Below are 13,504 nucleotides of genomic sequence, written 5' to 3'. Positions count from 1 at the left end.
TTTAGCCTGCAGAAAAGGAGGTAGAGGGGTGTTGTTATTGCTCTCTATACGTACTTGAAAGGAGGTTGTAGCCAGGTGGGGGTTGGCCTCTTCAGTGAGTCAGTGCCTCCAGGCCCTAGTGCCTCCTGTTGTGATTCTCTCCTGTAATGTTGCCATTGTGTAGCTCCCTGTCTCCCTTCCTCCCCAAAGACGTGGTTTTCCCCATTTAAATCACAGCACTGCTGCTGTTTTGTACCAGCTGAGAGGCACTGCCTGGTGTCCATGTGCTTTGTGCCCAGTTCCCGTGGTTCCAACAGCTGGAGACTGCTGCAGGTGATGGGCTAACAGAGTACTGCTGGAACCAGCAGTGGTTCAAAGGTGAGATGCTGACTTCAGGAAAAATGCCCACTGACGTCAGAAAAGTCAGGATCTTACTCAGAGCAAGCGGTCCAGAGGCTAAAACTGGGAAGCTCTCTCAACATCTCTCTCTGATTTCCCTTTGCACTGATAAATGTTTTATTTTTCATTTTATTATCTTCAAAGCTCAGTAAGAAGCAGCCTTCTGTCCCATGAAACTTTTCAACACGCACAAAGCATTTGAAAGCAACTGTGAGTGAAACAAAGCACTAGAAACAGAAGTAAAATGAATTTTACAAAAAACCTTAGGGTAAGACAGGTGTGAAAAGGAGTTCAGAAATTCTGATTTACTGTCCAGCAGATTTGTAACAACTACAGCAGGCAGCAGAACTGAGAAACAAATGGATAATTAAAGTCATTAGGAGGCACCAGCATTACTTCTTTAGAGAAAAAATGGTTACAGAAGGGCCTGTGAACATGTGCATAGGTATAGTCAGTGTAGTGCATTTGAATTTTCAGAAGGTTTTCATGGGATTGTCAACGGAAGCAAAGATATCTTGTGATTAGAAAGAAAGACTTTTTATGGATTAATAACTAGAAAGCCCTAAAAAGATATGATTGGTTTATCACTTTCTGAGAAGTCCCTTAAGGATCTTAGTTGGAATCTGTGCTATTTAACTGCTTCCATAATGACCTAGGAAATACTGAATGTACTGCTAATAGAAAAGTATTCAAGGTAGGAAAAACTAAAATCTGGCTACAAAGACTTTCAGAAGGCTTCTAATTTACTCTGTATTGGGTGCAAAACTGGTTAGTGGAGTTTCCATCACTATGTGCTAACTATGTCAATGAAACCCCACAGATTGTATAAATGTGTATACCGATGAGCTCCAAATTAAGCAATCATGAAAGCAAATAAAAGGTTAGATTTTCATGAGAAGCCACCTCTAAATCTGGCTTCATATCTAATGCCACATGCAGTTCTAACTGCATTTTAGAAAGGACTTAATACAACGTGAAAAGGTGTAGAGAAAAGCAGCAAAAATGATCAAACACATGAGCATGACTCCTGTAAAATGAGAGACTATATAAACTCATATTTTTCTGTCTGATTAGAGACCACTACTGGAGCAGTATGAAGTCAAGAATGGTATGGGGAAGGTGGTTACGGAACAGTTACTGGCAAATTCGCATAATTCAAAGCCAAGGGAAAGATTATGTCACCATACCTAAAATAGAAGTACTTTTTAATCGATTTTAATCAATGTGTAACAATGTTGTGAAACTCCCAGCCATGGGATCTTGCAAAGGCTAAAACCAGAAGTGAGCACAAGAGAAAACTGAGTGTAATCACAAAGGTTAGTTTCAATGTTTGCTGTAAAATAAGGGCCAGACCTCTGAACTTGCTCTTCTTCTCCCCTAAGAATTCTTAGAGCACATGTTGATATCAACTGTCATTAAAAAGTGTGGGAAGGGGGTTGAGCAGGGGTATATATTTGCTGGTACCATCTATTTCTCCAGTGGTCAAGAAGCAAATTCAGTGCAAACTTTTTTAGTCTATCTGCTGTGATACAGAAAATAAGTATTTATTTCACTTACCTTTCTTTTCTTAATTTTTTTCTTGCCTCTGCTCTTTCAATAGACATGCCTTTATTCTTCTTTAAATAATCTTTATCAAGCTGAGTGTTTGATTTATCTGTATTTTGTAATACTGTTTTGCAATTTGTCATCTTTGATGTTTGCACACTGGTATGGAATATCTTTCAGTTACAGATTATGTGAAAAGGCTGTTCTGGCCTTTCTTCTCTTCATATTTCAATTTTCTCTCTCCTTGCTTCTGTAGATGACCAAACCCCCAACGGAACGACCCAACCAAACGTGCCTATTGCCACAACCAGGCCAGTCAGACGGAATACCTCGAGTCAGCCTCCAATTAACAGACAGTGGTTCATGTGGGAAGGAGATGGACTTAGCAGATGAAATCTCCTTCGTTAACAATGATGTGTTTTTCTCCAGGTTAGTGTTCTTTTTTTGTCTTTGTGTTTGTCTCTTTGTTTTGTACCTGCACCTCCAGCTCTGGACATTTTGAACACTTAAACAGAATACTGGGGTGTAAGATAAAGTAATGTGCCTTTTCCTGTTGAATCCACACACTCTGAAGCCAGCTGTGTGCTTTGGTTTACCTCTCCAACATAAAATTTGAAGCATATGAAGGTAGCCTGCTTGGTGAAGGAGTGCAGGTGGACAGGCCTGATCTACAATCAGGCAATAGAAATTACACCGAGCACAAGATGCAACCAAAATGTGTCTCTTTTGAATAATCAAGTGTATTTGATCTGCCCAGTTTAAGTCTTAACAGATGGCTGACTTTATTCTCACTCATAAATCCAAAAAAGAAGGGGCTTTTGAAGGGTTTTGTCTTTCTGGCAAGAATGGTGCTACTGATAGTACTGCTCCATTCAGACAAGAATAGAAGAGTATGTGTAGAGTATCTATAAGAGTATCTTTCTGAATTTATCTATGAGAGTCTTATCCGTTTAAAGCATCTATAAAAGTATCTATCTAAAGGAGTATTTTGAGTTTTGATTTTTGGCATATTGTCTGTTAGATGAACAGGTAATGGGCATTTTGCTTTTTTGTAAAGTCCTTCCCTGAACATCAGGCTGAACCAGGATCTTTTCATTGTTCTCAGGATATTGAATTGAGTCTCGTTTTCTCTCCTCTTGTGTCTAGTGCAGCACATGAGGGATTCAGGTTACTGTGGGAAATTGCAGTGCGCTACTGAAATATGGAATTGGCCTGATATGGGAAATAGTGCTCTTCACATGTCATGGAACACAACACTGCGGTGTCCTAGCATACCAACCAGGAACACAAAGCAGAGGCAGTGCTGCCAGACACGTAACTGAGTGACTTCACTGTGTAAGCAGGAGATGTGTGCTATTCTCAGCACCAGTGCAGACAGACAGCACTCAATTTATGAGACGAGTTAGCAAATTATGCACTAACACCAGGTTTGATTCACAGTAATGGTGGTGAAGCATAGATATCAAATTTGGTTTCTAGCCCTTGGCAGGCACACATGCTTTTTAACTCTTAGCTATGTTAGCTGTGTGTTTCATCTCCCCAAACTTCCCCAAAGATTCCTGCAGCCAGAACACATCAAGTTTGTTTATATGGCTTTATTATTCCAGCTGCTTTTGGCTGAGATGACTTAGAAATCAATTATCAGAGCAGGTTAGCTGGCAAAACGGAGAAGGCAATACAGTTCTATCAGCTAGACAGCACCATGCAGGTGGGGCTGGGGCAGAAGTTCCAGCCTCTTGAGTTGATGTGCTGTAACCTGGCAGAAATTGTGCCCCTACCTGTACTCTGCTATGTGTTCCAAGGTGTAAAGGGAAATGAAGTGCCCAAGGGTTGAAATAAAGAACTGCCAGGTCTCATGTCTGGGAAGGTGTGTGTGATTGATCTACTTCATGAGGTACCCCAACAAACTGCCTTTCTTCCAGAGCAGTCCCCAAGAGATGTAATTATTTGCTGTAGGAATTCCTGCTTTCCTGTTAATGTGTAATTGCTTAGAAGAGTACTGTTGAAGTATGGGACAGTTGGGCCAGTGCTGGCACAGGACATTAAGCACCAAATGAAATGTGTTTGTACCTAGGCAGAAGCCTAATCTTCATGCTCGGGCCATGGGTTGAAAGATGTCTGCATCTCTAATTTTATCTGGGAAATTAATTAACTGTAGAAATTAATTCTCTTGTAATCCCATTTTGTTCAAGAATGCCCTAGTTTTCTGTCCTGTCACACTTCTGTACATGCTTACCTAATTGTGTTGAATATCTACACTGCTGTTTGCTTCTGGTACTTTTTTGTCAGTGATCTACTGCCGCTGCTGAAGGGGAAGTAGGTAGTGTTTGCTATTTTCTTCCCAGGTCCAGGCTGGCAGGTCGTTGGGCAGGATGGGATAGAGAGAAGGCCGTGGAGGAGAGAGAGGTCTCCAGCAGACCTAACATGCCTGGGGGACTGATGTCTGTGCAACAAACCCTGATTCCTTGGCATTAATGTAGCGCTCTGATACATCAGGAGTGGTTTTAAACATGCCTTTGGCAGCCTTGTGTCACTCCCATGTAATTTAAGCTCACAATGAAGTATTACTGGTCTTATTTCAGTGCAAGGCTATTATTAGGAGTTTTCACCTTTTTCAGCAGAAGGACTCTGGCATCTGACCTAGATTACAAAGTGTTTTGCAAACACACTGCTATTCTTGTTGGGGGGTTTTGTGTCACAAGGTACCAACAGTTCTAAAATAAATGTTATCATTAATTATATGTAATTACCAGGTGAGTTTTAGTGAAATTACTGTATCTGCTCAGCTATGATATGATCTTTGTTAGAAAAGATTAAAGGTTGTTCTTGGCAGTGACAATCATTTGCTGTTTCATGAAAATGCCTGTGGTTTGTTCCCTTTCCATGCTCAGATACCATGATATGGGTGGATTAGAAGAGGATGAAGGGCTACACAGAACAGTAGATCCAGAATTCCACCTTTAGCAGCTTCACAAGTGTAACAGTAAAGAAATAACCACACACACTAAGCCCCTAAGGCCCCCTCTAGCAAGGATTACAATCTTCAATAAATTTTCAATCAGTTTAATTTGACCCTACAGCCTTCAGGGAGAAACTGAGAGACTTCTGGCTGCTTAGTAATTTTTAGTACTATTTAAAATGCCTCTTAATGTGTCTTCATACAGTTGTCCTTAAAATGAAGATCCACTGTAGTGGATCCACAACTACAGTTGTCTTCTAGAATGACTTATCATTTTTTAAAAAAAAATGCCTTCTTACAGGTATGATATTCCTCACTGCAGGAATTTTTTGAAGGTGCTACTGTCATCTAAAATATGCAATATATCAGTTGCAGTCAAAACATTGCAGAGCATAAAGTCTGTATCACCTGTATCACCTTCTGTTCACAACAGTTATCGTAAGAAAATGTTATATGTAAGGTTGTTATGTTCTTTTTTTCTGAACAAAATAGGTGGATTAACTCTATATACCTGCAGTCCCCACTAGCATATAATATATGTGTTGTTTTGAAAATTGCCTCATTATTATAGCTGTATGCCAAGGGCAAACTCCTAATTATGCAATAGCAGAAAAGCATACCTGTAATGCAGCTCTTGAGTAAATCCAAAAGCAGTGGAGAAAGAGAGAAAGGAAGGAAGGAAGACAGAGGCAGGAGAGGAGAGACTGGTGCTCTGAAAAAAGGATGAAAGTCTTTAGGCAAAATGCAGCCTGTTACGTACTTCTGTGAGTCTCATCTCATTTTTGCAAGGGTTCTGGTGCAGAACTTCAGGGCAGCCAAACCTCCAGACCCTGGGAATCACACATGTCCTTTGTCTTTACCTGATTGAGAGCCACATGACTCACACTGCAGACTCAGGAGCTTGGGGGAAGGCAACAACTTTAGTACTGGAGAGTGGGCTGGATGGAATGGGCCACCCTGGGGCCTTACCAGACCTTCAGTGAGAGGGAGCTAGAGTGAGCTTGCAGCTCTGTGAAGCAGAGTCCCTGTTTGGGTCCCTCTTTCTTTCCTTCTTTCTCTAGAAGGAAAAAGTCTGCTCAAAGCTCTGGTTCGCACATAACTGCAGCAGGAATTGGCACGATTTTGGATATGTTTAGAGGTACTAAAACTTCAAATAACTGCTTCAAATAATAGATTCAAATGGCTTTTACTTCAGGGTTAAGATATATTAAGATTTACATGGATACAAAGGTAGGAGGGCCTCTTGCAAGCAATGCTCTCAGCCTTTTGTGCTAAACTTCATATACAAGCAAAGAGAAGAGAGAACTTTCAGAAAGGAGGAAAAATGCTTCCTGCAGGCAAAATGTGAAGCAGGGGATTGAGGATGGTGAGCATAGATGTCTTTCCTGATACTGGCTCAGAGGTGTATGCTGTCTGCAGGCTTTGGTTGATACTGTTCTGGATCTTTTGCCCAGGAAAGGGCACTGAAGTATGGTATGTCTATTGTAGCACTTGCTGGAGCTGCATCTCTTTGCACTCCTGGGACTGTTTTGAAGGGGGATCTCTCAGTGGGAGAGCATCCTGCTGTTTGTGGTGCTGTTAGGCTCTGTGCAGGGAAATATCAATGAGTGTAGTTGGGTACCTGTCCTTGCCTAGTAGTGATTGGGTGCTGGGAAGTGGGTGCGTGTATGGCAGCCAGACTTTGTGAAAAACTGTGCAGCTCCTGAGAGCCACAGCTTAGAGCAACCACAGCAGTTGTTCAGTAAGCCAGCCTTCTGTATTTTGTAGCCATGTCTTTGTGTGCCAGAGATCACAAATTCCTGTTAGTGACTGCCATCACAGCTGCATTGAGATTTGCTGGCACAGATACCCTGTGCTGGCTTTCTAACACGTGCATGTTCTCAAAGAGGTTTGTTTACATCAACCTTTTGTTCACAAAAATCCTTATATCTGGCCTGTGTCCTGAAAATAAAGGGATCACATGCCTAGTAGCCTGGTAGCATCCCTAAAATAAAGGGTTGGTTAATGTACCCTGCTGTGCCTTCTTTTTAATGGCACAGTGTATTTTCACTGCTAGTTACTGAGGTATGAAAACATACATACATTTGTACACTGAGAAGTTTGTGCTTACTATAAACACTTTCCCTATTTGTTGGCTTTCCTTTTAGCAGCTGCGGTTTAAAACCGAGGCAAGCCAAAACTTATCATTATTCTCTGGCATGTGATAAGAACTGGTCTGTTGTTGCCAGAACAAATCAAACAGGGGGCTAGTGTTGTTTGCTTAGCTGACTATTTTTGTTTAGGTTTGGGGTTTTTTTGTTTTTGAAGTCTGCCATGCCAGTACATTCAGTCCCCATCAAAAGTAATAATTTGCCTTACCACTGAGGAGCCTTGCTGCCAGGTTTACATAAGGGATTGCAGCCAGGCAGCAGGCAGGGCTGCCCTCCAACAGCCATGGATTCTTCAAGAAAACGATTCAGGAAAGGGGTAAAGGTCTGGAGCAGTGGTGGGGAGGTGGTAAGCACAGTTGCCTTCTGCATCATTAAGCTCGTAGCAGCCTCTGGCAGGCCCTGTTCTGAGCCCTCAGAGAGGACTTTTTATGTAAAATGTTGTTGCTTTTTGCCACTTTTCTCTCTTTAGGTTGTGTTGAGTTAGTTTTTCCAAGCTGACTCATTTAACTTTCCAAGTACATTTGTCTCCACCCTCCTATGCAATCAATTCCCTTCTTTCTTGCATTGTGGGATGCTGGCAGCAGGAACTGCCTTACATAATGAGTTGTTAAGAAAAGCATTTAGTTTTCTAAAAACACAGCCACAAAGACATGTGATTTCTGTGTCTCTCCAAGGCAGGTGACTGTGAATGGCAAATCAGGGTGTGGTCTGAACTCTTCCTGGGTTCTTCTCCCCTGTCTATAGCCCAGATGTAATAACAGTTACAGAAACATGTAATTATGTAGATTTTTTCCATGCAAGTCACTTGGGTGGATTTCAGTGTACTTTTCCAAGCATTTGCCCTTTCTCTTCCACCCTGCACAGGTTACTCCTTTAAATTAGGCTTTGTCATTACACTATTCTAACTTTCCTTTATATTTCTAGCCATTTTATCTTTGTCTCTCTTTGCAAGATTTACATGGTGACAAATTATGGCTTGTGGGATGGAGAACATTTTGAATCTGATGCTCTGACCTCTGCCACAGAAGTAGAAGTTCATCTTAGAAGCAAGAAGAATCATGTATGAAACAAAGATCTGGTGCCTATTCGAGGTAGAAGGCACATATGCACTTTTATTGTCATAATGTGCATATGGAAACAAAAGTTCTTCTTTTCAGTCCATGAGCCAAGTATATTAGCTTTTCCAGTTTCCTGGGACAGGATCCAGCAGCCTTAGAAATCAGAAAGGGACTACAGTAAATTCACAGTAATTGAGTAACAAAGCTGGAAAAAAAATACTGCCTTTCAGGCATTGCTCTCTCTGCTAGAAGGAGTCTTTATTTTGTTACCAGCTTTTGCTGCAAGGATGAAGTCCCTACATCTCATGAAGCTTGATGGCTTTCTGATACCGACTGGGCCAGATAATAGAATTGCTGAGGAAATAAAGGACAAACATCTGTATGATTTTTAAGTAATTCTTAAACAAAAGGATACATGACCTCTTATTGGAGAACACACAGTGAATAATAAGGAGTTTAAGCCAACCTTGGAAATATTTGTGCTTCTGATATTTGTATTTATATAAACCGAGACAGCCATCACTAACCCATGTTTCAAGCAAGTAGGAAAGAAGCAGAGCCTCTGCACTGTGACTTGACTTATTTTTACTTCAGGGAGTAGTTCCCTCTCCTGTAACTTCCTTAGCCTGTCTGCTGGTGCATTGTTCAGATGGGGAGGTTCAGCACAGAGTGCTTTGTTTCCGGTAGCTTTGCAGAGCAAGCAGTTTTCTACCACCTGAGGCTGTGAGGTATTCCTTCCCCTGTGGCTCTCCAGAGGGGACCTGGGCCTGTGTCCTGCAGGCAGTCCCCACAGGAAGATCAGCGGGCAGAGGTCACTGGGTTCTCAGTCAGGCTTGTTTGCTGCTGCAATTTCCCGGTTCAGCTGGAAGGGCTCTGCGTCTGGACGTTGTGTTCAGCACGTTGCAGCGTAGGCTGCTGGGTTCAGCTGTGACTTCCCATGACACACATGTATATTTTTAATCAAAGTGGTCAGCTGGCTGTCTAATAAGATGCAAAGTGTGGCAGGGCAGAGTTGTCACTCACTGCTCCTGTCACTTTGCTTGCATCAGTTTGGCTCCGAACTGTTTCTGTGTTGTAAAATCCTTCTCTTTCATGGTCAGTGGCCATGAGAGATTTCCTCTTGTTTTATCTGTTGTGAGGAGTATGATCCCAAGCTGACTGCCTTGTCTACAAATTGCACTTTCTCTCATTGGCTCAGTGCCTTCCTCTTGGCTGGAGAGGGTTGTAGTTAGGAAGTGTGAAGATAGTTCTGTTCCTGTACCAAAGCTTTTCTTTTCATTATGCACCTGCTGAAATAGTGTGTTTGTGCTAGGGATGCCTGCAAAGAGAGGCCACTAGGTAGTTGCAAAGAAAAACTAAAAGCTGCTTGGTTGTTAATGACTTCCAGTTGTTAAGGCTTTGACAGGACTCTTGGAAACAAAAGATTCCACCACCAGTTCCTCAGGTCCTGTCACAGTCTCCAAGCTCTGTGCATTCAGAAGGTTTGAATCACATAGGGAGGAATTAATATCTAATAAAATAACATTTTTATTGTTCTACATTATGGTTAGGAACTATCTAGCCACTATAAAATGATTGGGAGCACTACTAACACTCCACCATGTTTTATAAAATTTATAGATATTTTCTTAAAAAAACCACCCTGACACTTCAGAAACTGTCAAATTGGAAAAAAAACCTCAAGTGACCACTGTTCTAACAGGGCTACTGAGCATCACAGAAAAGAAGTCACCTCTAAAATCTTGTTAGCTTTTGCTGGATTTATGCCCCTTGAGTAGAAAAATACATTTTTTTCCCAAGACTCTGAAAGGTGGTTGGGAAGTTGAAAACTTACAGACCTTACCCATGTTGTTCTGAATGTTCCTGATAATGAAATGTATGCTGACCTTTTGTTTGCCTGCATTATCCACTTGTGCCACTCCTGACAGGAGTGTCCTGCAGCGGGACAGGGGTGTGTTCACAGCCTGGACACGTACAGAGCAGCTGGGCTCAAAGCAGATGTTGCAAATGAGGGGCATAGCAGTGAGCTGTGCTGATTAAGCCCAGCATCGCTGTATCTGGCTGTGCATAAACAACCATCTGTTGTTCTTTGCTGTACACGCGGCTGGGTGCAGGAAGAAGCCCTAGGGCTGACCTGAGAGGGCTGTGTTCTGCTCAAATGCACTCAGGTTTTAATGGATCTGGTCAGAGTTGCCTTTTAGCAGGATCTCCCTTGCTTCTGTGGCAGATGAATCTTGCAGCTCTAGGCAGAGGGCTGGAGTTATTCTTACCCAGCTCTAAAACTCTTTGTTTTAGTGCTTCCCAGCCAGAGTTGATCTCTCCTGCCGAGTCATCTTTTTCCCACCAGCTCTCCCGGGAGCCAGGCCGGCCACTGGGGCACTGGTGCAAAGGGAGGACTCCTTTCAGTCACGTCATCAGCTGAAGGAGAGGAGCTATTCCTGGAGGGTTTTTTCTGGACAGTGACTCTGCCAGACTGCCTCCCTTGCCAACACGAACAGCAGTTTATCTTTCAGTGGAGTAAAAAGTCGCGTGCAGCAAACGTGAATGGTGTGGCTTGTTCCTCTGCTTTCCTCAGCCCCTTCCCATATCCTTGTTTTTCATAAGGCTAAGGATAAACTACAGGCATGTCACTTGAAGGCGTTTTAGGAAGCAGGGAACATGAAGGGTGAAGAGGTATGGACTTCAAAAGATAGTAATTTTGTAGAGGATTGGGAGGATGTTTTTGGAAGACGTGAGGGTGTGAAAACAGTGACATTTTTGGTAGGTAATATAAATCATGGTGGGAGTACCAGGGACTAATTTCAATTTTTTTTTTTAAACCTTTTTGCTAACAAATGAATGCGTTTTCTTCGTTGTGTTCAATGACATTTTCATATTGGTGTGAAACAGCTGGACTTTTAAAGAGCTTTTGTGCAGACAGTTTTATAGAAATAACAAGTAAGTGTTTTAAAGAAATAACAATTTAGAGGAGTGGGAGAAATGTGACTGGACACTAAAATTTAGGAATTTCATTAGATTAGCAGAGCTTTGGAGAAAGCCTGCTTTGAAAATAACATGTACCAGACTGGACTCCTGCTTGTTTGCTTGCTCTCCTGTGCTGCAGCACTTGAACTAACTGGTGCAAATGAAGAACCTAGTGACCTTGTCACTCAGCGTGCTTTACCCTGTTCCCACAGCAGATTAGCTGGCACAACCATTCATTACTTGTTGCTTTCCTAGGAGACCCTTTAGGGACCTACTCCCAATCTACCCCCTTCTCCAGGATAGAGGCCAAAAAATAATTTCTGGGCTATCCCATGGGGCCAGAGTCCTTTGGAACAAGTTAAAGCAGCTGACAAGAGGGTGTGGCAGTGCTTGCAAAGGACGCTGCTGTTTAACGAAGAGCAGCCACAGCAGCAAATCCAGGTCTCCAGGGAGCATGGGGCATCCCTTGCAATGGGAAATGAACTTCTGTGCTTGTCTGTTGGATGAGATCGGGAGTGCTGAGAGCCTGAAGCTCTGAGAAGCTTTCCGTTTGGTCCACACTTTTCTCTTGTCCCTGCAAGTTTAAAGAACAGTTCTGGAATATGTTTCCTCCTTAACAGATTTTAACTAGCTTTAAAATGTAATTTGACCTCTAAGTTGCAGAAAGGAACAGAAAAGCTACCCAATATATTCTCCACAGATATGCCAACAAGGCTTATGTTTCTATGCCAGTGCAAAAAAGAACAGGGGTAAAATGAAGTCAGCTGAGAGCAATCTGCTTCTCTTTTGGACAAGAGGAGTGTCAGTTATGAAAATAAGTAAGAAAATTCTGCAAATTACATCTAGACAGTTTACCTAAGGTTTGGTGTTCCTAAACAGAGGCAACTGTAATTTGTAAGAACATTAAAACTTCACTATCATCTTTGATGAATTACATCAGTAGTTGATTATTCTCACCACTTTAAAATATCTAATTTCTAGGCATAATTTGCCTATCTTGGACTTCCAGCCATTGAGTCTTGGTCAGTTTGTGAGCTCTAGGTCAAGTATTAATGTTTCCTGCATGCACAGATGATTTTCTTTGAAAAGTACTAAATGTGTGGGTTTCGGTTTTTTGTGCCCTTCATGGGTTGTCTCTTAGCACTCTTCAGTTTTGCATAACTTGCTTGGGAATGGGAATTCCTGAACTGATCAGAGTCTTTTGTAGCAACAAACCCAGTAGGAAATACAGACGTAATCCACGTTTTCCATGTAATAGCCATGTTGATGTCTCTGAGGATGATGATAATTTCTTCAGCCACACAGTCACTTAGGGCTTGTAAGCAGGATGTTGTGTCCCCCATCTTGCACATAGTTCCCAGATTTTACTCTTATGTGGTTGTGCTGAAAGTTTTAATGCTGGCTTGCACACAACATACAAAAACAACGACCAGTATAATTTTATATTTACTTACAAATCATTGAAACATCGTTAAGTGAAACAGGGCTGAGTACCAGCTTTGTAAAGTCACTGTTACTGCTTTTAAATCTTTCTGAGGATTCCCCTTTCACTAAATTATGTTTCTGACATGTTAGTTGATCTTTCTTCCTGTTTATGCCCTTTTGGTGGGGGCCTTTTTAATTGCTTTGTTTGGACATGAAGGGCTACGGTTTCCAAGTCCAGTTTGTATTTACATGTGACTTGCTTATTTCATATGTGCACACAAATCTTCTGGCCTGTGGGAGATTTTCCAGGGTATTTATCATTTGTAATGGCAGATGTTCTTATGCATAGACACTTCAAAGAGGAAAATGTGTGTATTAATATATGTATGTGTACGTAAATAGTGGCATTTTTAATTTTGGTGGTATTTTGAAAAGTACATTCTTTAATTTTCAGTCTGGCAATATCTTTCCTTTGCATTTCATGTTTTGCCAGAGGGAAAATATTGTGTAACTTAATAAACATAGTGGGAATAAATTGATGATATTGAGCAGCATCCAAAAAGCCCTTAGATTTTGTCAGTCTAGTCAAGATCACCTTTTTTTTTCCTTTTTTTTTTTAATAGTATCTGATTTGTGTGTGACTGTGCAGTGAAGCAAGGGATAACTGCTTTTCAGGAGGCAGACACAACCACATCCTCACAAAATCCATTATTTAGATCACATATCTTGTATCCTCTGGTGCTGCTCACAGATCCTCTTCTCTTCTTGCTTTATATGCTGAGAAAATTACTTGGCAGCAAAGTATGAAAAGGAAAGAAAGAGGAGACAGCACTTCTGTAATGATGATTGACAGGAGACTTCCTTTCCAAACGTGTGGTTGTTCTTTAAACTTTGCTGAAGAAAAGTGATTATTCATATTTAGTTCCAGCCAGTGTATTTTTTCCTTTGTTGAAACTCAGTAAGAAATTTGCAAATCAAATAGTTTGAACACAGGTGTTGCCTTGGTGCAGGTGCTGAAGTGTGGC

At 41.6% G+C, this 13,504-nt stretch overlaps 1 protein-coding gene across 5 annotated transcripts in view; it reads left to right on the top strand.

The window, feature by feature from the left end:
* The window catches only part of FAM13A (family with sequence similarity 13 member A), a 124,222-nt gene that overhangs the window by 46,783 nt on the left and 63,935 nt on the right, over positions 1-13,504 (top strand). For all 5 annotated transcript variants that reach the window (XM_039550661.1, XM_039550664.1, XM_039550663.1 and 2 more), the window contains exon 6: positions 2,180-2,352. In XM_039550661.1, coding sequence (XP_039406595.1) covers positions 2,180-2,352 — 173 coding nt within the window. The remainder of the gene's footprint in view (positions 1-2,179; positions 2,353-13,504) is intronic.

This window comes from Corvus cornix, chromosome 4 (assembly GCF_000738735.6).
Source record: "Corvus cornix cornix isolate S_Up_H32 chromosome 4, ASM73873v5, whole genome shotgun sequence".
Taxonomy (NCBI): domain Eukaryota; kingdom Metazoa; phylum Chordata; class Aves; order Passeriformes; family Corvidae; genus Corvus; species Corvus cornix.
The sequence above is the reverse complement of the archived record's forward strand: the minus strand, read 5'-3'. Positions and strand labels throughout refer to the sequence as shown.